The 26,894-nt window shown below is 47.0% G+C and overlaps 1 protein-coding gene across 3 annotated transcripts in view; it reads right to left on the bottom strand.

The window, feature by feature from the left end:
* Positions 1-26,894, bottom strand: part of rapgef6 (Rap guanine nucleotide exchange factor (GEF) 6) — a 106,759-nt gene that overhangs the window by 11,411 nt on the left and 68,454 nt on the right. For 2 of the 3 annotated variants that reach the window (XM_079283852.1, XM_079283853.1), the window contains exons 7-22: positions 23,339-23,470; positions 19,682-19,735; positions 18,253-18,433; positions 17,041-17,177; positions 15,517-15,675; positions 14,600-14,752; positions 12,584-12,748; positions 10,937-11,044; positions 10,620-10,823; positions 9,624-9,732; positions 9,289-9,532; positions 5,096-5,253; positions 3,546-3,786; positions 1,633-1,800; positions 910-1,125; positions 469-680 (exon numbers count right to left, since the gene is read on the bottom strand). In XM_079283852.1, the coding sequence (XP_079139978.1) occupies positions 469-680; positions 910-1,125; positions 1,633-1,800; positions 3,546-3,786; positions 5,096-5,253; positions 9,289-9,532; positions 9,624-9,732; positions 10,620-10,823; positions 10,937-11,044; positions 12,584-12,748; positions 14,600-14,752; positions 15,517-15,675; positions 17,041-17,177; positions 18,253-18,433; positions 19,682-19,735; positions 23,339-23,470 (2,641 nt within the window). The remainder of the gene's footprint in view (positions 1-468; positions 681-909; positions 1,126-1,632; positions 1,801-3,545; positions 3,787-5,095; positions 5,254-9,288; positions 9,533-9,623; positions 9,733-10,619; positions 10,824-10,936; positions 11,045-12,583; positions 12,749-14,599; positions 14,753-15,516; positions 15,676-17,040; positions 17,178-18,252; positions 18,434-19,681; positions 19,736-23,338; positions 23,471-26,894) is intronic. The other variant, XM_079283854.1, reaches the window with a different exon arrangement.

Raw genomic sequence — 26,894 nt, 5'->3', positions numbered from 1 at the left:
CACGAACAGAGAGAGAGGAGGACACGAACAGAGAGAGAGGAGGAGCACACCGACAGAGAGAGAGGAGGAGCACACGAACAGAGAGAGAGAGGAGGAGCACACGAACAAAGAGAGAGGAGGAGCACACGAACAGAGAGAGAGGAGGAGCACACGAACAGAGAGAGAGGAGGAGCACACGGACAGAGAGAGAGAGGAGCACACAAACACAATTAGGGAAAACTTTCTTTTCCATTCCTCACTCGGTCGTACAGCACATAGACGCTCTACACCTTTAAGGAGAAGTCACTTCGGGTAGTTTTGACCCGACTAAAAAAAAAAGGCAAGATGGGGAAGCCTTTAGCAGAAGTGAACCTCCTGAGTGAGACTGAGATTGACCTTAGGAAGGAGGAAGTAAGGGGACCAGAAATGGCCTCAATGGCCTCAGATGAAAGGAGATGTAGCTTAGGGTTTTCGGGGCCTTCCATCTACCTTCGTGTAGGAAGGTGAGGTCCTTCTTGACCACGGGGAACAGCGGGATGATGGGCGGCTGCATGCTCTGGCTGCTCAGGACGTTGCGGTACTTGGCCATGTTCCTGGACGGGTCGAACACGTCCTGCAGGTCCACGAACAGCTTCTCGTACTTGCTGGGCAGTTTCTCCCACGAGCAGCGCAGCCGAGCCACCGGCGCCAAGTTCAGGCCGCTACGAGAGGAGAGAGAGGGGTGCAGATAGATGGGGGGGGAAGAAGGGTAGCGGTAGGGATGAGGAGGCAGAGGGAGGAAAAGGAGGTTAGTTTTAGTGTGCATGTTCAAATCACACCGTCGCAGTCACTACTTTTATAGCTAATCGTCTTTTGTGCTACAAAACTCTACAGGAAACCCTGCATGTTATCTTTCTTACACGTACACACACACACACACACACAGCCCACCTGATAATAGCGAACATGGAGTTGAAGTTCTTGCACTCTCTGCAGTGCAGGGAGATCTTGATGAAGTGCTTGATGGTCTTCATCCTCTTCAGGGCGCTGGGCTCCTTCAGGATCTCCGTGGCGACCCAGAAGGTCTCCTGGTTTATCACCACCTCGAACTGCTTCAGGTTTCCACTTCCCACCGATGAGTCCAGCTTGAACAAGTCGTCCACGTATCTGGGAACCACGACAAGGAAGTTCGAACATGTAAACTATGACAGTTACAGTTTAACCATCACAGTTTGGAATGAGGTTCTACTGACGATCGATATTCAGTAAAACGAGACGATTTGCATTCATGTTTTCTAATGTTGCACAACAAATCTGTGGTGAAATGAGTCCGTTCAGTTACATTATGATGCGTTCAGGCTCTGTTCAGTAAAATGAGTGTTCATGATGTGTTCAATTGTAATCTTGTAAAATGCAGTTTTTGGTGAGAAACTGAATAAATCCAGCTGTTTGAGGAGATGATTTTACAGCAACATAAAGTAGATATCAGAGAGACTTATGAGCGCTTTAACTTCCTAACACGAGCTCTAAGCTGATTAGAATGCACCATTAAAACTACGAGAAAAGATTCTGGCAGTTTCCTGGTCTGGACTCGTCTCTTAATCTTTTGCCTCGACTGCGAGTGTTTAATGAGAGTTATTACGGGTCGTCGGCCAATTAAAATGTGGAACCTACTCCGTGGACTCGATGTTCCTGAAGAGCTCAAAGTCTCTCATGGAGAGCTGGGCAGCGACCTCCATGGTGCTGAGCTGCAGCAGAGAGATCTGGCTCTCTCTGAGGAGGTCCTGAGCGTCCTCGTCCGAACACAACGTCTCCGTCTCCATGTTGTTCTTCAGGTAGTACCTGGAGGGGGGGCAGCCGCGTTAGGAAACTACATTTTAATGAACTCATGTTTACAATGTTTACTGAGGTAATAAATCAAGAGAGAAGTAGAGTCATTGTCTCATAGACTTCTATACAATCTGCTCCCCCTGCTGGTGAGTAGAGAGAATGTTTTAAGACACTTTGCAGTCTGACTGCTCCTGATAAATACAACCACGGCGCTGCACACACACACACACACACACACACCCTGCTGACACTGCACCACGTACTGGACATGTTATCACGTAGAAATACTGACAAACACGTCAGTGAGATAAGAGGACAGTAAAGTATGAGAGCAGCTATCTGTAGGTGGTGCTTGTTCATTCCTTGCCTTTTTTAAACCAGCCCTTTTCCTACCAGTATCCTAGTGAGGCAATTTGTTTCGCTGCAGCTCAGCCATCCATCAGAAACACAGGGACGGTGTTACCACCAGTGTCCTCCGAGTGAGTGTGTGTGCTTCTTGTTTCTTGGTAACGGCTTCTGTGAATCTATGCATGTAAATAGAATGCGTGTGGGTGTGCACACGCAGTTTAATTTGCACGCAGATACGGTGGCTGCGTATAAGGAGGCGACTGTCTGCGTCGATATCTTCGCATGTGTGCATTTCACTGAGTGGATGAATAATTCCAGAACGTGCCGCGCCCGTCTGCCGAGGCCTCCGCCCCTGACGGAGGATGAAATATTCATGCTAACCTAGTTGGGAGAGGAGTGATGAGGGACCACAGGAGACGAGGAGAGGGGGAGGGGGGGAGGACGGAGAGGCCGTTTCAAAGCAGACTTGTTCGGCTGCGGTTCAATTATCCGTCATGTTCCACTGACTTTGGTCTTTAAAGGGAATGTGTCTGGCAGCAAGACGGCACAGTGACGTGTCAGACTGGGAGACACCAACAAAAACATAGGTTTCAAGTTTAAACAAAGAAATCAAAATATCCCTGCAACACTTAACCAGCATCGCTTGGAATTCATTGTAAACTGTTTATTAAAGGCACGTCTAGCAGGAGAACACGACATTTAAAACATCACCCGTGTTTCCAACTGAACGTAGCCTGCAGCTCCAAGAGTTGCTAAATCTGGCAAGAAAGTGTCTCCAAGTCTGTCCTTTCCACAGCCGCTGCCCCAAAAGTATTAGCTCGAGTAGGATTTAATCAACACATGTATATATATATATGTTTACACATGTATGTATTGCACAAACTGTTGCCGCTGTGTTAGCAGTGATTTGGGAAAGATGTGCTGTATTTCTTGTGCAGAATAAAAGTCACACCAGTACAAAGTACTGAGAACTGTGCGGCCTCGCCTCGTTTGAACCGACAACAGAAATAATTTGAAAGGAAAGGAAACTCTCCCCACGTCTCTGTATTCTGGGCTTCGAGTCGAAGCACAGCGGGCGGGGTGTCTTTGGTTGAGCCGTCCGGGGCCTTCGGCACGACGGAGGTCTGCACAAATTCTCAAATTGTCTGTTTCGCTTCCAGCTGCTCTTTGTCCAACATTTCCACGGTGGATCTGCAGCAACTACCGGTACACGCCTCTTTGCATGACTAATGTGCCTCCTTAACCGTGGCATAATGTTGCTCAAAGCATTCTTGTCGGTTGCCTTGTGTACAGAAACTCACAACCACTATCTGAGGCTAAAGCATCTTACAATGCAGTCGGTGAACTTTAAAACAAACCATTAGTTGAAGAAGACCTTCTTAGAGAAGTGTGATTCAGGTGTTTCCTACCTGCCGTTGAGCTGAATGCGATCAGCCAGCTTGGAGAGCTGGTCTGGCAGACGGCGCTGTTTTATGACTTCCTCCGGGCTCACGGACACCTCGCACAGGGAGTAGGTCTCGGCCGCCGCGAGGAGGCCGAACTCATTGACGGCGTGGGCGACCACATCCTTGGCGGTGGTGTCCTTGCTGATGATGATGTAGCAGCTCTGCTGGTCGGCCTTGAACACCCGGATCACCTGGTCTGGGATGTCTGAAAGAGGAGCGGAGAGGAGCCAGTGACCGATCAGGGGTTGGGTTGATGGTTACAGAGAAGTGGAGGCCAACGCAAAACGGTCACAAATGCCAATAACGCAATAAAAGGAAACGTAATGAAGCCAAGGACACAATGAAACAGTAATCTAAGAGCAGCTTTGTCAATTTTGGCATCTGTCTTTGTCTGAGTAATGCACCAATAGTGTGGCCGTTACGAAACGTGGGCTGTGCCAGTAATTAAAAGGAATGCTACCAGGCTCTGGTTTCCATATTTTATGTTTATTATATTATCAGGTGACAAGACTTATGTCCTCTGAGCAGATCTGCTGCCAAAACGTCTTTGGTGTGAACCCAAACGGGCAAAGAATCAAAGACACGCCGCTGAGCCGACTCTTTACGGTTCCCATTGTTCAATGATCCCGGTGTTCAGCCAAACCACAACACCGCTACATCGGCCGTGCAGCCTGGCTGTACAGTCTCTTTGTGAAGTGAATCTTCTCACGGACCTGCGTGATGATTTGTCTTACAACTGCAGCATTTCTTGTTGTAATCTGTCGTGTTTTCGTGCTTAATGCTGGAGCACGTGTTGGCCTATGACAGAGAGGAGGAAGTGCAACGGACCTCGAGACGATCACCCCCCCCCCCCCAAAACAATGTTTTTGCCTGTAGTGTCTCACCTTAAAGGATCCGGCTGGTGTTACTTTACGTTTTAATTATTAAGAGACTGAAACGAACAACAAATCTCTCCTACGAACAGTTGTGTCCCTGCAGCCAGAGACACTTCTCAAGCGTGACTCTTTGTGATAAAAGTCGGTGTTTTTCGTCCACACGACCTCACTAGCAGCCTCGTTCTCGTTCTCTCTGCGTTTGACTGACAGCAGCCGGCAGCGTTCAGCTCTGGTACCGCTGGCGGTGGCTGATATTTACAGGAACATTAACCTGCTGTTTAAATGTGCCGCAGCTGAGCAGCCGGAGGCTGAAGGATGCAGATATGAAGAGATGGAGTGTGGGTTAAAGGATAAAGACAGTGTGGCACTGAGGCTTATACTTACAGTAGAGTCCCAGGGCTTTGCCAGCAGAGAGGAGGAAGAGAAAACACAGTGAGTATGAGAAACAGAGAGAGGGGGGAAACACCATGAGGGAAGACCAGAGTTTCTACTGCTGCCGGCAGGTTTCAGGATTCAAAACGCAGAGACGGAAACAGGACAAGAGTCAACACGCTGTCCTCTGGGACAACCAGCAATAAAGGACCATTCAGTGTCCACAGGGAAACCCCTCACGTTCACCGAGTCAGCACTTCTCCTTACCTGCGGGGTTGGAGAAGTCGAGGACGCTGGTGGCCGGGTGCAGCAGGTCGGGGCTGCTGGACGACAGGTTGCCGGGGATGGGCATGATGGCCACGCTGTGCCGACACTGCTTGGTGCCCACAATGCTGTCGTCCTGAGACTGACCCACGCCGCCATCGCTGCAGAGGGACGAGAGACAGACACAGAGAAGAGAGAGAGAGGACCAGGAACATTAGATCTGCTCCGTCAAAAACTAACTTTACTTTCTAAAATTGATTTCAGGCTTTTATTTTGCAGCAGTAGACATTTTTCTTTCTCGAGTTTTGAGCGTAAATATCAGAATGAGTGCCTTTTCCTGCATCTGGAGAGCGTGTCATAACTCATAACACTGCGGAGGCACATATCAGGAGATGTCATCAAAATGTCTACTCTTGCAGAATGGCGACACACAAAATATCAATATCTCTGTATTTTGTCTTTTAATATGCAGCAGTGGACACAGCTGAAGCTCATCGAACGAGGCGGTTTCACGGTCGGCAGGAACTGATAAGGAGCATTCACGGAGAGACGGACGAGTTCACCACACACACACACACACACACACACACACTAACAGAGACACAAACAAGCATCGCAAACAGCAGGTATGAAAATAAATGATAAGTAATGAGGAGTTCAGCTCATTCAGATGTGACTTTGCAGCCGTTTCTTCTACTTTGTGCCGCCGCTCTTCCCTTTATTCTCCTCCTCACATGTTGCTGTTCTCACCGAGCCTTCCAGGCTCCACAGCCGGTCTCGGGGGGGGATATGCAAACATCAACCTTTACACCGATGAACCCATGAGACTGGATCTGCATACATGTGACGGAAATGGTGACAAACACCATCAACGGACATGTTGTACGATGGGATCTTGAGCAGCCCCGCCTCAAACCATAAACGTCACCTCCTGGAGGCCAAATAATGCTTTGGTAAACTGTTGAGAAGGCTGATTGATCTTAAAGTAGGTGCATTTATAACAGTTCACACTGAGGAACTGGAAACATGTAAAAAAGAAAATGGAAGAAAATTGGCGCTTTTCTGATATGTGCATATTTCACATATTTCAACATGAGGTCGCTTTGAGTTCGACTCTCTGTCTGTAATTGAGCGTCTGAGAGTTCATCCCGTCCTGCCTGCATACCAATCTCCCTCCAGGTGTGTGTGTGTGTGTGTGTGTGTCCTGAACACGCTGCAGTAATGCAGGGCTTCCACGAACACGCTGCTGCAGCAAAGCCTCGTAATCATCCAGTCAGCCGTCGAAGCGACGCACGGACGTCATGGAGGGACAGTAAAAACAGATACTCAGGAGGAGGATGATGTGACGGATTAGGAAATAATGGAGCTCAAATCAGACTAGAATGAGGTTGTTGGATCTGGACCGTCTGATAACAGTCACACTGTGAATCTGGTTTGAGAGCAGCAGGATAAGTCTTGAAGACTTAGTCCATGAAAAAGGACACGGACAAGATGTCCAGCGCAGAAAGAGCTAAAGCCGTCATGTTTACAGATATCTGTCTGATTTACCTCAGACTGCAGGTGTGCTGCTGACAAGACTCAGACTTAAAGAAAGCAAAACCATCTGCAGCCTCCCTGCACTGCCATTAAACCGCAGTCTGCTTCATGTGTGTGCGGACTGCAGCCCGTTCGGTCGGACGAGAAGGAAACACAGAGAAGGAAAAAGTGGGATTCATGAGGCGGAGGAATTAGCATGAAATCTACGAATGCAGTCTGCTCGTAACGTAGCTGAAGGTCAGTGATGCTGCTGTGTGTGTGTGTGTGTGTGTGCAGGTCTGCAGATGGAACAGCGGAATGAAATGGTTGGAGGACGCGGAGTTACGCAGGAGGTCTTACCCAAACAGGCCCCTGAGGCAGCGGAGACAAACGGGAGAGAGACCACATCGACAAGCGTGTAAAAGAACAAAGGAAGCAACAGAAATATAACAGAAGCAGAGAGACGAGGCCTCCCTTTCCTCACACACACACACGTAAACACACACACATGTCGGCTGGCAGAAGTGTGGACAGGTTTACTGAAATAAATAAGCAGAGAAATGTCAGACGCCTGCAGAGATTCAAAGACGGTCATTGCAGGATTCGTGAGGAAATCCAACTCGACTGTTTGACCTCGTTCACAAAATAATAAAGAGTCTGTGAGCGAGAAGATGGAGGCACATCATCGCCTTCTCCTCTCTCTCCAGTGACTGCAGCACACCTTTCAGCTCACTGATCCGTATTTCATCAGTGTTCTGCAACTGTGACTCTTTCTGAGAGTCCGGCAGCAGAAGCCTCGTCGCGCTGCTTGAGCTTCATCGTTAAACCGGACGGTGAAGGTGCCGCGTCTCCTTTCTTACGTCTTCAAAACCTACATTTGAAACAGCCCCTCGACAGATTCGGGTGCTGAAATTACGGATGGAGTTTGGGGAAACCTGTATTGAAAATATGCAGTGCAGTTCAACAAATGCAACGCATACTTTAACATTCACAAAGATGTGTAGATTACACTCCTCTCCCACTTGATTTAAATCGTTTATATCCGTGTTTGTCCAAAAGTGCAGCGGAAAGCAGTAAAATGTGGACCTCTTGAGACGCACAAACACGTACGAACACAATAGTTAGAGTGACGGCATTGTTATTTAGTGCATGTAGCTGTAGCAGAAGGAAGTAGAGAGGATGAAATGGCCTCATGGGGTCACTTCTTCATCGTCATCTCACTAAATCACAGAGGCCTCTGAGACGAGCGGACTAAAGGCTGGAACCTCTCGCTATTGCTTTCCGATCTGCAGGATGTAAATCAGCCTCTCTGGTCAATACGGGACGCGCGTAAAGGAGCGCGCACAACTTTATTTGGCAGAGAAACGACGTGTTTATTGCCAGCGTGTCCTTGTCGTGTAAAATGCTCGTCTGAAGTGGAGAACGAGGCTGCAGCAGCGAGACGTTTATGTACGTAAGAGCGTCTGCAGGGGGCGCTGTGAGGGTCCGCGACGCGTCTCCGCTCTTTCATTCCTCTCTGTGTTCTGAAGGCTGTGACACAAAGAGACATCCCAAATTCCCTCTGTAGAAACCTTTGACTCTGACATGTTAACAGCATGAAACAGGTGTTTTTATCAAGTGTTCAGATCGTGTGTGCATATCTTTAAAACGGCATCGTCTTTACAGCAGCCTGTCCCTTTGGTCCACATGCATCCGTCACACGTCCATCCTCCAACAGGCCTCTGATGCGTCCCAAAGCACCCGTCTCATGTCCCGTCCCTTTAACCAGCCGCCCGTCCCTTTGAAGCAAAGAGCGGTTTGAACGACGCCGACCAGCAAAAACAAAAAAGCAACGAGAGCCCTCGTTTGGTTTCGATGAACACAACGCGGCAGAGAGCCGCCGGAGGCCGAGCACCGAGTCGGATCGACGGGCACACGATCACTTTTCATCAAGAAAGTGTCAGAATCACGTCGAGCTGGAGACTGACAGCAGTGAGAGGCTGTCTGTCTGTGAGAGAGTGTTTGTGTGCTCGCAGCTCGTCAGCTCTGTAATTAACAGCGTCTTCTCAGCGTGGAGCTTAATGAGGCCCGGAGAGGCACGAAACGATGAGACGATGAAATGAAATGCAGCCCTGCATCAGCACGTTACGGCCGAATATTGAATCTGAGCCTCCGTCTGCTTTCAATTGTTCCAGATGCTGCGAGTACAACGACGAGGCTAATATGACGATGAGGATGATGATGATGATGGTGCCTTTTACGTTTTACGTGATGAGTCTGGAACCAATCGACGTTGCAGCGGCTGAAGGTGGGGTGAAATAGGAGAAAGAGTATTGCATCACAGGCAAAGTGCCTGAAATGGGGCCGCTCTGTGCTTCATTCCACCACTTTCCAAAAGGACAGCGTTTCAGTTGAAGATCCATTTCCTTCTCATCGGAGGCTGAATCGTGCCGTTCTGTCTCTTCCTGAGGTGCAGGAAGTGGGGTTCAGTTCACTGGCAAAGCTATAAAAGGACCAATTACCAGGATCCTATTGACCCAGAGCAGCGTCCGTCAGTCTGTCTGAGGTGAACGATTGTCTATTTGAGTCGAAGTCGTTTTCTCATAGACTTCTATACAACCAGAGGAGTCGCCCCCTGGTGGACATTGCATGTATTTACCCTGCGACCACAGACGGCGGCGCGTTTGCACGGATCCTCTCACCTGAACGGTTTGGGCGGCAGGATGCTGAAGCGCGTCTTCTCCAGCATCTTCCGGATCTTGTTCCGTCCTCCTGACACGGTGTTGGCCTTCATCTTCCTGGTGCTCTTGTGGTCCGAGGGGAACTCCATGTCTCCGGGGAGGTCGGCGATGGAGAAGCGGTTTCCCTTCTTCTCCTGGATCTTGGGAATGTGAGGGCCGCCGTTCTTCTTCTCGTGCACGATCCTGCTGAGGAGCTCCTTGAAGACTGGACGGATAGAAATGATTACGAATGATGTGAAGTAAAGAAAACTAAGGTGGAGTAGAGCGAGAGTACACAATACTCGGGCTTCGCTCACCAAATATGTTGGTCTTCGCTGTGAGAGAGAGGTGCGTGTTGTTTCTCAGGATGTCAACGGCTTTGGAGAAGGAGATGTTCTCAAAGTTCTGACCGTTGATCTCCATGATCTGAAACGAGACGACTGCATTACAGCGGGAACAACAAGAAGAAACCTGGAGTTTGCGGAGAATATTACAACTAACAGCGCGTTGAGCATAAACGCAGAACATAATTCTGGTGTTAATCACATCAAACAACCTAAATCTTTTCCGATGGAGGTCCCCGAAGAGAAATCTTTCAATTTAGACGACAGAGTATCTGAACTGTAAGGACCTCCCTTTGCTGTATCTGGTTCCTTTCTCTGTTTCGTTTGTACTTTATTTCAACTCGAGCGTTCACTGTGTCATTTAAACCTCGACCACATTCTCACATCAGGAGTTCAAAATAAGACTGATGATCATGAGACTGCTGCTGTTCACTGCATTACACACTGTGACTTTTGACCAGTTCGGGGTCTAATTTACAGGTTTTTCTTCCGCCTGCATCCCATGATTTAGTTGAAACGCGTCCATATTCCATGTTTCGCCTCAAATCTACCTCGATATCATATTTCATCCCATACAACATTTAATGAGGTCATTTTATGCAACGTTCACCTGGGGAGCAAACGGATGCAGAGCCCTGATGATTTCATCCAAACCATCTAATTCAGGACTAATTCACTTGCAGGGTTGCACACAAATCCTGCTGGCTCGGATGCTGATCCACCACACTGACCTACAATCACATTAAGTAGTCCTGATCCTCCATAAGACCTGCAGGTTCCCCAGAAACTCCTTCAGCTCAGACTCCAGCAGAGACCGGTCCACCGTGGACAGACCCAGATCCTCCAGCAGAGACCGGTCCACCGTGGACAGACCCAGATCCTCCAGCAGAGACCGGTCCACCGTGGACAGACCCAGATCCTCCATGTATCATATCTTACAGCAGCCCTCTGGATGTTATGCCCGCTCACCTGATCTCCACGTTTGAGTCCGGCCTCTGCAGCCTTGCTCCCCACTTCCACCGACTCGACGAAGATGCCGAAGCCTCTCTCGCTGCCGCCCTGCACGCTGAAGTAGAGCGGCGACTCCCTGGACGCCTTCTGCAGGGTGATCTGCCTCCACTTGGCCTTGGCTGCACACGCGATGTTCAGCAGCCGCAAGTGGCCCTTCATTTTCTGACAGGGAGGAAGACGTGATGAGCTCGCGGAGCTTCCGTTTTCCTTAAGGTGAGCAACGGACTTTTCACATGAGAACATAAACACGAGTTTAAACTGGGGTTCGATCTCACCGCGGTCTCTAGATGTTTCTCAAAGTCCTCCAGGAAGTGCGTCATGGCCGGGTCGCCCTCAAAGTCATTGAAGTGGTTGTTGACCCACAGCAGCACTATTCTCGTTACCTGTGAGACACAATGGGAGCTTTCATTCAGCGCAGCCACAAAACAGACACTTCTCTTGCACACACTTCCTGTCCCGGTTCAGTTTCACGCTCTCAGTTCTCTCGCCGGTCGACGCTCGAGCTGCTTTGAGAAGAACATCTGCTGAGACTTTCCACTGCCGGTGTTGGGTCAGAAGTCCTGAATAACTACTGTGCAGGACCTTAGGGAGCTGGTAGTTGCATAGAGACTCTTTAGGCGGCTTAATGCTCGGCAACATGAGTGCTTCAAGTGCAGTCATCTTTACTCACTGTGTGACCATACTGTCAAAACCTGTATACAGGAAATGACAGTTAAAAGGGTTCAATGCTGCGTCTCTGGCGGGTGGTTGTCCACGCAGACAGTTTAGTTTCTGCCGCCAGCTCTTCTGTCGAAATAGAGTTTTACATCCATTATGTCTCATTACAAATGTCATTTATATTTATTTTAGACAGAAAAAGATAAAGAAGCGTGCACTCATTTGTAAATATTAACAACAATTAAAAGGCGTGCAAGTCGATGCATTTTTCACAACACCGCCCCGGCCTTTTGCTACCAAATGAAAGAGGAAGCGTTGAATTAAAAATAAATATTTAAATTTTTTCCATGTCTGTGACATGTTCTACAGATATAGAAATCGAAACTGAAGTCATGTTGCTGGTATGATATCAACATGCGAAATGGTCAAATTTGACTTTTTATTCAGTCCAATTTATTGTTTCTGAAAAAAGGAACAGCAGGGAGGCTAAATAATGACCGTGTGCATGGCTGCAGAGGAAATGTTTAACGACCGGTTGACCGCTTCATTTGGTCCCACAGTAATCAGAAGGAAAGCCTAAAGCAAAGGGCTTCCTGAAACTATTATTTCTGCTAATTTACAGCGCTGGTAGCATGGTTCTAACCGTCGCAGAAGGTCAGAGCGCCGACCAATACATCAATCAATCAATGCTCACGACTCCCCCTCCACAGTCTGGTTCTTTCTGCCTCCTCGCTCTGTGCGGGGTGAGATCCTGTGGAACGGTGCTGAAGATCATAAGCATGAAGACTGTTGACGGTACCGGACTGATCTCAGGGTGCAGCAGTTGTGGACGAAGGGGAGCGTGAACAAACCGCTGCCCGCGGCTCGAGGACGGCTGAGCCGGCTGAACTCGTATCGATCGGCATGTGAGCGGCACAACAAATGTCCATCGACATGAATACAAAACATTAGGGGTGCTGATAGCACCGTCATCAGAAAGTGCACACACACACACACACACACACACAGGAGTGCCGATAGATGCGGTTTTTGCTTGGTATGCATCCGCTGCGCTGCAACATGTACATGCACAGAAACACCTCAACACTCGCAGCCGACTTGACCTATCATGTCCACTCTTGCTGCAACACACAAACTTTAAAAGTTTCTTGCTTTATTACTCACCTGTGCACACGCACGCACACACACACACACCTTTGCACATCCATCCGCTCAAACACACCCGAGGAAACTGCCCAAAACCAGGCGCCGGCCCTCCGACTCACCGTGTCCCGGAGGCTGTCCACGTGGAACCACTCCAGCAGTTTCTTGCCGACCTCCATGGGATTGGACAGGAAGGTCCTGTAGGTGAGCAGGAAGTCCTCGATGTAGGTCGGGTCCACCACCGACGGCTCCTCCACCAGGTGCATGATCAGGCGCTCCGGGGTTCCCTAGGGTGAAAGAATACATGGAGCACAATGTAGACACACACGAGGATGACACAAGGACACACACAGTCTGTACACACACACCTACACACTGTACACACACACACACACACACACAGGAGGCCGTGTACTCACCAATTTGAATAAATTATGTTGAGATAAATCATAAAAGTGACAAGGACAAACTAAAGATGCAGCTATTGAACTAAGCTGTCAGTCAGCCATCAATAAAACAAAGACACACACACACACACACACACACACACACACACACACACACACACACACACACACACACACACACACGGAACAGCTCTTTAACGAGAGCACCCTTAAGCTTTTGTTACTGAGGTATCGCATCTTTTCTGGATTTGTATAAAAGAAAATCTAAAAGGAATAACTAGGACTCAACACTAATATCTTTTGCCTAATTCTCCTCTATGTGAATTGTTTTATTTATCAGTGGTTATTGAAGACTCATCAGAGGTAATAATAGTCGTGTTTTATCTGCCTTGCTCTCAAAATTGTGGCAAACTTCCCAACACGTGTGTTTCGTCCACTTCCTCAAACACAAACTCACTAAACTCCTGTTGCATCGATGAGTTAACAGCCGTTAAATTCATCTGCAACTATTCCGACAATCAATTCATCGGTTTAAGCAACGTTTTTCAGAAAAACAAGTCAAAGTTTTCTGATTCCAGATCTTAAATGTGAATATTCTTCATGTTTCTTGGTTACTCGTCTGTGACAGTAAACTAAATATATTTGAGTCGTGGATAAAACAAGACATTAGAGGACGTCGTCTCCGGCTTTGGGAAACACGGATCCACATTTTTTAACCATTTTCTGACATTTTACAGACCAAACATCGAATCGATTAATCGACAATGTAGCGCTACTCACTGGCTACCACTGATGAGTAGAATAACAGTTCTTTACAGTTCTACTGCCAGCCCAACTGGGCTTTTTACTCGCTCTGGAAGATCCTTGTTGTTTGGGACAATGTTTTTCATTTCTTTGTCGTAATAATCTTGTAATTGTTATTAATTAGCAGCAGAACTCTCCTCTTGTGGTTTCAGAGAGTTTGTCACTGTCATCAGAGCAGAGGTTTCTGGAGGGAAATGATTCATCTCACAGGGAACAGAAACTAGAAAGGCATCCACTTTAGTCATAAAAAAAAGAGCCAAAAACAGAACGGCAAGCCATCGTGAATTGACTCGTCTCCACTGGATGTGTTTTGGAGCCGACAGCCTTCCTCGGAGCGCTCGGCCAGGAGAATCATTCAGGCCCATTATCGGATCAATACCTCGCTGCCTCTGGAGGCTCCGACAAACACTAACGGTGCTAACGGAGCCTCGAGACGAGCGGCTGAGAGCACCGAGCAGCTGCATTGATGTGTTTTTGCCGAGGAATGAGGCGGTACTCTCATCAATCCGAGGCCTTTCAGAGTGTTTGGTACATAATAATGAAAACTAAGAGGAGGACAACTTCCTGTTTGAAGAGGTTAGACATTTAAAGCCAAAGTTCAGGGTGAGATTAAACAAGCTTATGAGCAGTTTAACCTGACCACAAACTTTCCCGTCTCATCTTATTTAGGATCTTGAACTCGGTTATCTATTTATTTATGAGACGGGGACAGTGCTCCGCTTCACCACGGTTAGCTATGAGCTCATTTTTAATTTGCAGTGTGAAAACCAAAATTACAAGACAGCGCATATTCACGATACGATTACAACAACAACATTAAGGCAGCGCAACAAGAACCACAAGATTTCACAGCAGTAAGAGGCGTCTAGAGTTTGCATTCGTGCTTGATGGGCACTTTGGGTCGAACACCTTAAAAACCCCTCTCACCTTGATGACGATGTGACCCTTCCTGGTGCCGCTGCGGTCCAGCTCGCGGTGCTCCTTCACCATCACGATCTCGCCCTCCTCCTCCACCTTGTGCGTGTTCTTCTCCACGTGGTTGAGGATGCGCCAGTAGTCCTCCTGGGCGACGCAGACGAACTGGTCGAGGACGACATGGGGGAAGCGGGTGAACTTGTAGTAGAGAAAGACGCTGCTCGGCACCACCGTCGGGTACTCGAACAGCAGCAGAGCGGAGGCATGGCGGCGGGCGGGGAGCGGCATGGGAGGGACGGGACAGGGGGGTCCCACGACTCTTCTCTCTCTCTGGCTAAACTGAATCAAATCAGCCTCAAAAATCTTCTCAACTCGCCATTCCTCAGTAGCATCCTTCACTTCACCTCGACACTGAAGCGACGACAACTCCCCGTTATATCACACACGAGACATGACTCTTCACTTCTCTACAGCGACTAAACCATCAGTTCCTGCATTCGCCTGGCTGAGCCCTGTACCTCTGCCCCTTCCTGTGTGTCTGGAGACAGGAAGTGATGCGTAACAGTGGAGGGGAACTGGGCAGTGTGGACAGAAACGAATGTGGCCTGCTACCACAAGCACACGCTCGGCGTCTTTAACCTCTGTAGCGTCACCGGCAGCTCGATATCGAGCCTCCTGTGAGGAAACCTGCACGGCTATTTGTGAACGCGTCTGAGAAACAAGATTATGACTTTTAATTCAGATGTGCAGATTATTTAGTTCTGGTTGCAAACTTCTACACTGCAGTCAAACAAAGAAATTAAGAAAAAGACAGAGTTAACACAATCTTCCCATTCACAAATTCATAAATGATGTCACGTTAATTGAAAGAACGGACGTGAACGTCGACTACCACATGATTTAATCATGTCTCCAGGAGTGCTGTTTACCTGGCAGTCGTCCCCCTTGGTGCGGACTTCTCCGTGCATGAACTGTTTGTCCAGAGAGGGCGAGATGCCGAAGCTGTTGCCCATGCAGAGAGTCTCCACTCTGGCCTCCGGGTGGCCGATCTCCACGGCCCCGTTCAGGATGACGTACCAGAGGTCCAGCTGCAGACATGAGGGGCACGCAAAGATCCTCAATCACACGTCATCCAAACATTTAGTTGTGTCGCCGATAACAACGCTGGCTGGTGGATCTTCCGATGAGAAGACCTTCACCTGACTGTTAAAACGGTTCCATGCCACTGACTGACATTCATTGATATGCAGAGATGACGTGCGTTATGTGGCGGTGAAGAGGCATTGCGTCTCCAGTGGTGGCTTGTGAAAAAGAGGAAATGCTGGCGGAAGTAATATAACGAGCCGTTGGTCCCGGGTGTGCGAGCGGATGGCGGGCGGGCGAACGAGCCCCGAGCTCCCTCCTCAACCATCACTGACATCTCCACCTCATTGCATGTTCACTCTCTCACGGTTTCCTCAATGCTCTCCGTGCAGCCAGCCGCTCACTCTCCTTATTTCTCAGCAATGATGAAATCGGTGAGGTCAGGTAATAAAGTTTGCATGAATCCTAAAATTCTCCCGGCATATTTAGTTTGCGGATTTTCACTGTTATTTGTCTTACTCTTTTGGTTGGTTTATTTCTCTGCCTGCGTGTTTTGCTCTGAAGCACTTCACCTCTTTTTTATTTCTGTTAGACCACTTTCCATTCTCCTCCCTCCCTCGCTCACTTAGCTCGCTCGTGTGCGTGCGGTTTCCGTCCCGCTGACGTGGATTCCGGCATTCATCACCCTGTCGGTTCTGATGCTGCCGTGTTTCACGACGGCGCTCCCGGTTCTCAGGGATGTAACGTAATTAATTAATGTAGCCGCTCAGGTGATGGACGGGGCTTTCACTCTGCAGTGACTCGGCACATTCCAGTTTCTGTTTAAGAATTAGCTTCGGACAGACTGGACGATGGTGAGGATGTGTCTGTCTGTCTGTGTCTGTCTGTCTGTCTGTCTGTCTGTCTGTGTGTGTGTGTATGTGTGTGTGTCAACGCCTGTGTGTGCTCCTTCAAATCAACATATATACACACAACCAATTCAAATGAAATACTTGAAAGCAAATGCAATGTTTGCAACGATGAACCAGAATCTATAACACATGTATTTAAAAATGTTTGCATTCACTTGCTTTTTTAGGACTCGAATGGAAGTTTACATGTTTTGTAAATCTAACATTGATAAATCGAACATTAAATGTGTGGTAAACTTTATGATTATACATTTCACATTCATGAATCTAAAATTACAACAGTGAGCCCCGTTTCATTGGATTTCTATGTGAATTTGAAGAATATATCAAAACTCTTAAACTAATAAACACAAAGGAAAGTTACGATTTGAGTGTTGAGGTTGCAGATTGCAACTAACTGAACTCTTTCACAGTAACGTGTGATACAAATGGCTGCAGGAGCTCTCGGTTGAGTCGTACCTCCTGCTTGTCGTGCAGTATGACCGTGCCAGCCTGCTCCACCACCTCAAACACCATGACGCTGCACAGGTCTCTCCGCACAGACATGGTCATGTTGGCGAAGGCGGGCAGCTGGTGCATGAACTCCAGTAGTTGCTCTGTTTAGGCACAAAACGGGATGAAGGGGGGGGGGGGGGGAGAAGAGAAGAAAGCAATTCAATGAGATAATGTTGAAACTGTACTCTCAAGGCTTTGATAAAGAAAGCATCTGTACTATACACGCTTCTTCATGCACGGATCAATTTTGAGATTTTGGGTTATTTTGCTTCAATGACACGTCTTCTTTCAGACTAGTGGAAAGAAAACACCATAAATACACATTTAGGTGTTTATTTTACTACTTTGTCTGTTTGCGTCTGTAGATTTCTCCTAAATTCACCAAACATTACCATTACACAATGCCTCATTTGCATCTTTAAACATAACATTTCAGAAAACTTGTAATACAGAAATTAATCCTCTTAATGTCAGTGATTAACTGGTGAAGTTTCATGGTGATATCTATTCATTCATTTATATATTTTACCCTATATACCTGTAGTGTCTTCAAAATCTGTAATTGAACTAAATATCTCTTTGAAGAACACATCCTCCACATCTACTGTTCACAAGCAAACGTCTCATACTTGTAAAACTGAACTTAACCTTATTAATTCATTCATTTTTTCTATTCATTCATGTTTTTCAGACTCTCTGTGAGCCGGGGTTGAACTCGGTCACGTCCTTCCTCTGAATGAGCCTCCCAGCGGGCCGGGGCCTTCACAACTCATCTCAGCCCTGTGATGTGGTCACCTTCTCCTCCAGGACCCCAACTGGGTCCCGCTAACGAGGACGTCTCTCTGATTGCCTGCTTAAAGATGCACAGTGGAAGGGCACAGCCGTTTGGAGAGCACTGCGGGGGGCTCTCACTGAGCTCACTGAATGATAGATGTCGTCTGTATCTCCAGGATGTGAAGTCGAAAAATAGTAACTTGACAGTGACATTTGGGCACATATTGTATAAGTGCTTCAGTTCACTATAAGTAGGGACAGACGATAGAAGTCACTGTGATGTCTCCCATTGGTTTGTGGACTGTAAGTAAGAAAACATTTTTCAAGGTATTTTACTGTTGTAAAAAACACTTCTACGACATCATGACGTTTTAGAAGGGAAAAACGCAGCGGTAGACTCACCGATGTCGTCGTCGTTGCGGTCGGCCGGGTCTTTTTCCAGACACTCTCGGACCAGGTCTCGGCCCAGAAGAGTGTCTGAAGCTCTCTCCAGGTCCTCGTCTTCCTCCTCCTCTTCCTCGCTGTCCACCGCAGCCTCTGGAAGTCCGGACAGGTCCACGTCCCCCAGGTCGCTCTCTGTGGCCTGCAGCAAAGACGGCGGAGAGGGCAGCACAGAGGTTTGGTAAGAAGCCTTCCGACGGTTTCATGCCATGTCATGGAATCAAACGGTTACTCGGCTTCGGAAAGAAATATGTCTTTTCGTTGGAGTGAAATTTGTAAAATAATTCAGCTGTCACGTATTCACTCTAACTTCACGGCTCTATTCCATTCCCCCTTTATTTGATGTGGATGTTCAGTGATACATCATCCACACAGAACATCTAGAAGAGCGTTGGAATGAGCAGCTGCACCTGTGACCCCGAGCTGAACGCTAGAAAACAGAGGCCAACAGCCAGATATTTAAATCCAGCAGTAATAATTCATATTGCACCATATTTCCTCTGCGCGGGGCAGACAGATGGTTGGCTCTGAAAGGGGCATGGGGGCTTTTAGGTCGGGTGGGAATTGAACCATTAACCTAGAGGTGGAGTGAGGAGCTCCTCGGTGGTGGTGGCAGCATTGCAGGCCATCTGTCAGCTCTAGCAGGTATACGCCTTCAGACATTTAGCTCCGTCTCCGTCTTGTTCTTAAAATGAGTCATTTTATTTGTATAAAGAAACCAGCCAGGCTATTACGGTATCCTGACAAAAAGGGAGTTTCCAGATCGGACGTGTTCACCTTTCTACTGCAGAAACATGTCATTCTTGCAGAAACATTAGCTCGTAGGCACCGATACATTCGGGCAGTATTGATTGAGAAGAGTGGACTGAAGCTGGTGGGAAAGAGTTGACTTCCTGCCCTCCACACTACCGGATGAACTCCCTCTCCAACAACGCACTGGAGCTCTCGGGTTCTGTGGAGACGTTGTCCCTGGCCGATGGGTTTTATCGGTTTCTCTGGAGGGAAGGGGATTAAAGCTAACGGTCCATCCGGAGTTCAGGCACAGGTTCACTCTTGTTTACATAAATTAAGTCAGACTTTTAAAACACACAAGCCCTACATTCATTTGATCTACAAGATAAGAACAGCATTCTGTCCTGTCCGAAATAAAAAGTGAATCCTGATTTGATTTCCTTTGACACCAATAATGAACGATTAACATAATAAAACAGACCCATCCTGATTTATTGATGCACATCTCTTCTGCAGAACCAAAGCAGCTCAAAGGGAAGGAGAAATACTCCATAATATAATATATAGTTAATATATATTATACATTAACCCGAGTGGACACTAAAAGACAATCTAATCAAACATCTCAACAACAAAATATATTTTCCTTTTGCGTCACCTCTGATTTCTGAGTCTTCAAGGAATTGTTTCTCATGTATTCATCGGGCCAACACTGTGCAGAGAAAGACAGAAGAACACTTAAAGTACTACGGAAGTACGACATTTGTTTTTGTCTGAATGTGTTGGTTTTTTTTTCGTGTTTATTACTGGAGCTCTATGACAGAATACATTCATCAACATGGGGGAAGGAAGTGTGGGGATTAAGTGCAGCGGCCTTTGAGACGACCAGCCAGGACCTGCCGGACCAGAAGCCCCCGAAGTGTCCCAGAGAGCAGAGGAGAGCCCACATGGATGCTAAGCTAACCCGGCTAGGACCGGAGACTACTCCACTACCCGGCCTGATTAATGTACGATCGCAGGAAAATAAGATAAGACTCTGGACCACCATCGTGGGTCAAGCTGCACTTGATGCAGGACTCCGGTGGGACGAGAGGAGGTGGACTCTGTGTTTACATCACCGGTGATGCTTGCTGCTCAATGTCGGCCATATTATCTGCCCAGAGATTTGGTTTTGTTGCTGCTGTTTACATTCGTCATGATGCAAATAAAAAAATGCACGACTACTGTAACTGTATTTCGATGTCGACAACAAATGATCCTTGAATCCTTCCCACGTTTCACGGTTCCCAACAAGAGAGAAAACTGTTATGAAGATCATTAAAAAAGACGCCTTCAATTCTACTTTGTTGGAGAAGAGAAGCATTGAGGTGATGGGTCGGAGCGCTGCTGCAGTAACACCTCGTCTTCTGCCGCGGACATACTGTATCTTTGAGTGCTTTTGAGAGCCCAGTTCATTCAGAATGCAGGATGTTCCCTTTCAGTCCAATTCCCCCGGTCTCCGGCTGAGTTTGAGCAAGGAGGACATCGGACCTGACCCACGTTTTACACCGGAGACAGAAGAACGAGGGCGGGATGCACAGAGGTTCAACGTACAGCCGAGAGATGAAAGAAAGGAGTAGTGGGATGAGGGAGGGACGGAGAACAATGGGAGGATGGAGTGTGACAGACAGGAGAGATGTGAAGGAAGGAAAGGGCAGAGGGGAGGAATGTGAGACGAGAGAACAGGAGGAGGCAAGAAAGGCTGGAGAGTGTGAATCAGCGTATGAGGAAAGGGAGCGAGCGGGGGGGGGGGGGGGTTAAAAAAAGGAGAAGGCAGAGTCGTAACCAAAAGCGTTTGTTGCTCTGACAGCTGAGGGCCTCAGCCGACTGGAGGGTCGGCGCTTTAAGACGGCCGTAAACAAACAGAGAGCCGGGTCAGCGCCGAGCTGATGGGATCACATTCGTGTGATAAATATCTAATCTCAGGACCGAGGAGATCGGGTCTCCGTGTTAAGCGCCTGACCCGGGCTGACCGGACTTACGTCAACCTGCAAACACTCGCAGACAGGACGGGGGGACAGGGGGGGGGGGGGGGGGGGGGGGCAGATAAGGAAGTAAAAATATCTGAATGATGTCATTTTAGTCCGTTTTCTCTGTCGAGAGTTAACATTCCGCTGACAATGATGAATGGATCACATCATTCATCGACTCCTTGTTTTATGACTTCGTAACTAGTTTTATCTTATTGCTCTGTGAGTCATTCTTTCTCTACATTACTCTCAAAAGACTTTGCCTCGTGGGGAACAGTCTGCTTCAAGTCGACAGGAAGAGCTCTGAAGATACAGATGACAGTTTTTATTTCGTGGTAAAACTGTGGAATTAAAACGTGATACCATCGGGCCAAAAACAACTTTTCCCCCATAGACTTACATCAGGAACATCTGTAAATCAACTCATCAGTACTTATTATTTACATGATTAGGTTCTAAAAGTTGTAAAATGCACTAATAGTAAAATCAAACGTTTATGATACTTTGTTTTGTTCAGCGAGATAATCTCACGCAATAAAACGAACACCACTGTTAAGCTTTTTGAAGCGTGAATCGTCAGAAGTAAAAGGCGAACGTGTCCTCGTCTCATTTAGCCGCTTTAAGACTGGCGTATTTCATAAGAGAACAAAATTATGAAATCTCTTAAGCTGGTGTTAACCACAGACCTTATTTCAGGCACTTTGAGGCGAGGGAACCGGAGGTGTAACTCACTTCCTGGCTTTAAGACTCGTTCCTGCAGCACTTTATGGGACCGTCGTGCGGAACATCTTCAATTTGGAAGTCAAACTTAAAAAAAAAAAAAAAACATGACGGGAAAATGTCTGCCATATCGCACATAAAATTATATCGTATATGAATATAATACAACGACCACCCCTATTAAAGCAAATAAATAATAACCTTGGCATTGTTAAGATTCCTCGCTGAAACAAAGCTGCTCATTGGTTTTGTTTCTTCGATCAAACGAGCTCATTAACTTGTAACGAGCTCATTAGTCTGAAGCTGATGGACCTCATCAGGTCTAATGATGAACGCTAACAATGCTAACAAGCTGGTGCCAAATGAGAGCCCCGCCCAACGCCTTAAATCAGACACAAACATATGAGAGGGGAGCTGAAATACTGCAGCACCCTGCGAGGACGAGTCAGCACCGAAAGGTAATATTAATACGCTCCTTGGATGTATCACGACTCTCTGTGTACAGAGGGGAGATTAGGAGAGTTTAGGGATTAAAATGATGAGATGACGGCCTTGTCATCTACCCTTTTATGGATTATTATTAATATACATTATTTAAATACCTTACAATCGAGAGAGGCATTTCATTCCACAGCACACTGAGCTGTTGAACGCTGTGACACAAGAGGAGAGAGGCTGATTTTACACTCTGTGCATTAAGATGGGTGATTGTAATAAAAGCAACTAAAGAAGGAGCTTCCTAGTCTGCGGACATTTAAAGGACACAATAAACACTTTCACAAAATCTCCTGAGCATGTGTGTTTGCCTTGTTTTAGCTGATATGTGTGTTTATGTAATGTCAAATACCTCAGGAAATGGGACGTTTCCCGAGGTAAAATAATCTCCTACAGCTTCCCCTCACAGAAGGATTCCTGACATTCCTGTTCAGGGAAACCTCAATCAATCGAGCATAACGTCTGACATCATCTGCACAAGTGATGTGCTCCACATGTCACAGTCTCGAAATGTCCGTGTCTTTACTGCAGACCAAATGGAGAGCTGCGCGATGGCTGTTCAGCGCAGGTATAGACCGAGCTCCGAAGGTTCGCTTCATTTCCTGCGTGTGACCTTTGGTCCGCAGAGGGAGACGGATCACCAGGACGCACGACTGATGCACAATAATCAGCGAGACGCCGAGGATTACAAGGAGGGAGGAGCGGAGGGGTTGACGGATGTCCTGCAGGTAGAAAGAGCCCGAGGAGATGGGGAGAATCCTCCATCAGTAAACCGCTTCACTACTCTGTGTGTTTAATGAGATAACGGTGGCAGGGAAGAGGAACAGTTCATTTTATGGCCATTCAAAGTTTTTCTTTTTTTAATTGTCGGTAAAAGTGAAACGATATTCCTAAAATTCCATTTTAAGAGTAAAGTTAGAGGGGAAAAAATGGCAAAGTTCAGTTGTCAATGATTTAATAATGCCGTGATTTAATAATGTAATAACCCTCAAACTGTAAACGTGTGCACATATTAACAGTGCAGTCTAAATCAGGAACACAAGAGAAAAATACTACGATAAAATGATTTAAACTTGTAATGAAGTCCCCACCTGGTAAATGTCTGATAGGCTGCTGCTCCCCGAGTCGCTGGCGATGCTGCATCCTGATTGGCTGGGAGGCATGTGCATCACCTGCTGATGGGCGTGGTCTGTTAGGTGCATCTTATTGAGGTCAGCAGGAAGCTGTTCAGACAGACAGGAAGACGGAGGGTACAAAGACGGCATGAGAAAAAAAATAGAGGAGGATGTGAGTTCAACAGAGGCAAACAAACACACCGACACCCTCTCTCACACGCACACGCACACGCACACACACACACACACACACACAGCAGTTTCATCAGCCTGAAAGCCAAAGCTGGTTTGGCACTGTTTGACATGTTACACTCCAAGATAATTAACACGAAGGACGGAGCTGAAGACACTTCAGACGGCTGTAAATGACCCGGGTCTGCAGGTTGATATGATTTCTGATGGCCAGACGAAGTGGGAGGCTGGTTGTATATTTCTTGACCTCACAGAGCGATGAAGCAGTGGCCGTCCTGTTGAGACGGCTCGTCTGGCTTTCTTTTATGCGGACGGCTTACACCTTATTTCCTGTGTGTGCACACACGAACACTCAAACGCCGTCCGTTTGTTTACTTCACGGTAAGAAGACAATTTGCAAAATTCATTTGTTCCCATTGTTATCACGAGAATTGCACACTCCAAAAATCTGAATTGCACAGAGCTCATTCACAAACAAACCCCTCCGATTCAGAAAGAGACAAAGACGTCAGTCAAGCAGCCGACTGACTTCTAAAAAGCTAAAGAAACTTTCACCGACAACAGAAAGGACCAAAAGGTCCCCAGATCATCACCTTTAACCTGCCATCACACACAGACTGACCACACAACCTAATTATTGTAATGTAATATTGCTCGGTTGTTAACAATATAATATAAACAGTTAATATTTCTCGTGGTATTTGTGTGTTTAAGTGGATTGTAAAATAAGGGCGACAGGGTTAGAATGTTCCAGCACCACGGAGAGAGACCGGACGTTACTTACTGTTATATCTGTGCATCCCAGTTATACGTCCTTAAATCACATTCAGTTCAATCTGAAGCTTTGCACCAACTAACAATAACGAAACTCGTTTTAATTCCCAGCTTGTGTGTCAAAACAAATCATCAAATCCAGATGTGAAACTCTCTTCTCTTCATGAACAGACTGATTTACATCATTAATTAAGTGACCACCTCGGTAAGGGAGTCACTACCATCAGCGAGATTTACATTTAGAACATAAAAAGAATCCCCAAATACACAGCAGAGGACAACTCAGTAGAAGTGTTGTGACACAAAGTAAAGTCTTACTGAAGAAGAGAAGAGCCTCTAGCGTTAACGATTACAAGCCCTGCAAAGCTGGACACGTCTAACGAGTCAGCCAACGTAACGAAGCACCTTTATCCAATGTGTACAAGCAGATCAAGCAAAGGTCCAGTCCCAATATTACATCCTTCATTTACCAACACGAGGCTGGAGAGGGTTAGCAGAACTGGTCCACTACACCCAGACACTAGAGGTGAAAGAAACTATATTCATTGACTGATTGAGGAAGTTAAACATGGGGTTTACCAGTGAAGTAGTCCAGACTAAGACTGTGAGTGGTTGAGACCAGACCAGTGCCCACAGAGTCCCACACTGCATGACAACCCATAGGCACAAACCAAAGATCCACATTTACATAATGACAAAGATTCCTCTTCATTCACCTCTTTTACCGCCATATATACTGTGTGTGTGTATAGTGTACAACAGGCTTTGCTGAAGGGAATTCTAACTGTGGGAATGTTCCTTTGTTTCCATGACAGTAATGATGTTAATAAATAAATCAGGCAGTTCAGTGACATCCCTGCAGCTGTGGACTTGACTGGTCGTGAAATAAAATCCAGAGTCCTCTTTGTCTGAGACCAAAACAAGAGAGTAAAAATGCTGTCCATTCTGAGACGAGACCTTTAAGAAGTGGACTTAAGACAAAGACCTCCAGCACTACATCAGTGACGGTTGCCTGCGAAGCCAGGCAGCTGGTTTTCACCTCTATTTGCTGTGCAGGTCGCCAATCGTTCTTGGCGTTCCCTCTGCTCGAGAAGGATGCTTCTGATCCTGATCCTCTAATCCTCAGGTCTTACCAGTTTGGATCGGGGCAGTGCCAGGGTGAGAGACGAAGTCCTCCTGCGACAACGGGTCAACCTACAGCACGCCTCCTCCATCGCCACTCGCCGCCCGAACACTGAACACACCAACACTTGCTCATGCAAAGACACGTCAAGACAAACTGGACGTGTGAAGCTAGCTGAGGCTGCGAGGAGCCGCGGTGCCAACATGCAATATTAAAGACGTAGAGTCTGGGGGCTGCTGCCCCCTCAGTACTCTCTTCTAATAGGCCTGTTGTACTGTGCGACCCCATCAGCACTTAACCCCCCCGCACTCCCCTGTTCCCCCAAACCCACAGGGAAACACAGTACTGATGGTGGGGTCTGAGAAGTTCAATGGCTTGTTCTTAATGTGCGGCATGTTAAAAGAGGAACGCTGTACGCTGGATTTACACTCCAGCTTTATCCATTTTTAATTGTTTTTTGGACATTGATTCCACGATTGCATTCAGGTTGTATTTGGACGCCAGGATGATTAGCAACTGCTACGGCAGAAGCTAATGGGGATCCGATAAGATCAACAAATAAGATCCCTATTCACCACTCAGTCCACTACATTTACAGTCGGACATTCTTCTTGGAGTCTTTGGGGGAAAAACAAATCTACCGGAAGATTTATCTATCATTAGACTTCCTCTATAAATCATTCCTACAGTCCAGCAGAATAGTCCTAAATCACTTCAGAGCAAAAACAAGTTAGCATCTATAAACTTTAAACAGTAACGCCCCCCCCCCCCCCCATTTCAGTGATGAAGTATGCCACATGCATATTCATACATTTGCTCCTATGTGTCAATGATAATCATACTGTCTCAGTGTTTTCTATCTGCAAACACTGAGACAGTATGATTCTAATTGCACACACATACTGACTCACAGATCTCTTAGTGTGACTTAAGGAGTATTTAAGTGAAATCCATTTCCCATTAGGAACGGCAGCGTAATGAATTGTGTGTTTCACATATTGAACGGCAGGCAACACCTAATCCCAGACCGTTTGTGTTATCGACTCCATCACACAAGTAGAATTCTCTGCACTCGTCCCTGCTGTTGACCAGCACTCGTCACTGCTAGTTTATTGTGTTTCTGTGTGAATAAGCAGAGACGGATGAAGCGAGAGGGGCTGGAGTGGGAGACAGAGAGTGATTGCTAATGTCATCATCAGGTAAATACTTATTGATCTCAGTGTGATGGAGCAGTTATGAGGCAGCGATGATGAAGCTCCCACCCGGCTAACATTGAATACATTCAGCCAAATCCACACGCAAAGAGTTTGACATTTTTTTTCAGAACATAATTCTCCACTTCATGAAAAAACCTTCAATGTATTATTCAGGCAATAAGCTTAGAACATGTGGGTCATCCCGGGGAACAGCTGATTTTAGAGCAAGCTGACAAGTGGTATTCAT

This window comes from Melanostigma gelatinosum, assembly GCF_949748355.1.
Source record: "Melanostigma gelatinosum genome assembly, chromosome: 14".
NCBI classification, from domain to species: Eukaryota; Metazoa; Chordata; class Actinopteri; order Perciformes; family Zoarcidae; genus Melanostigma; species Melanostigma gelatinosum.
Note: the sequence above shows the minus strand (reverse complement) of the source record. Positions and strands in the feature narration are given on the sequence as shown.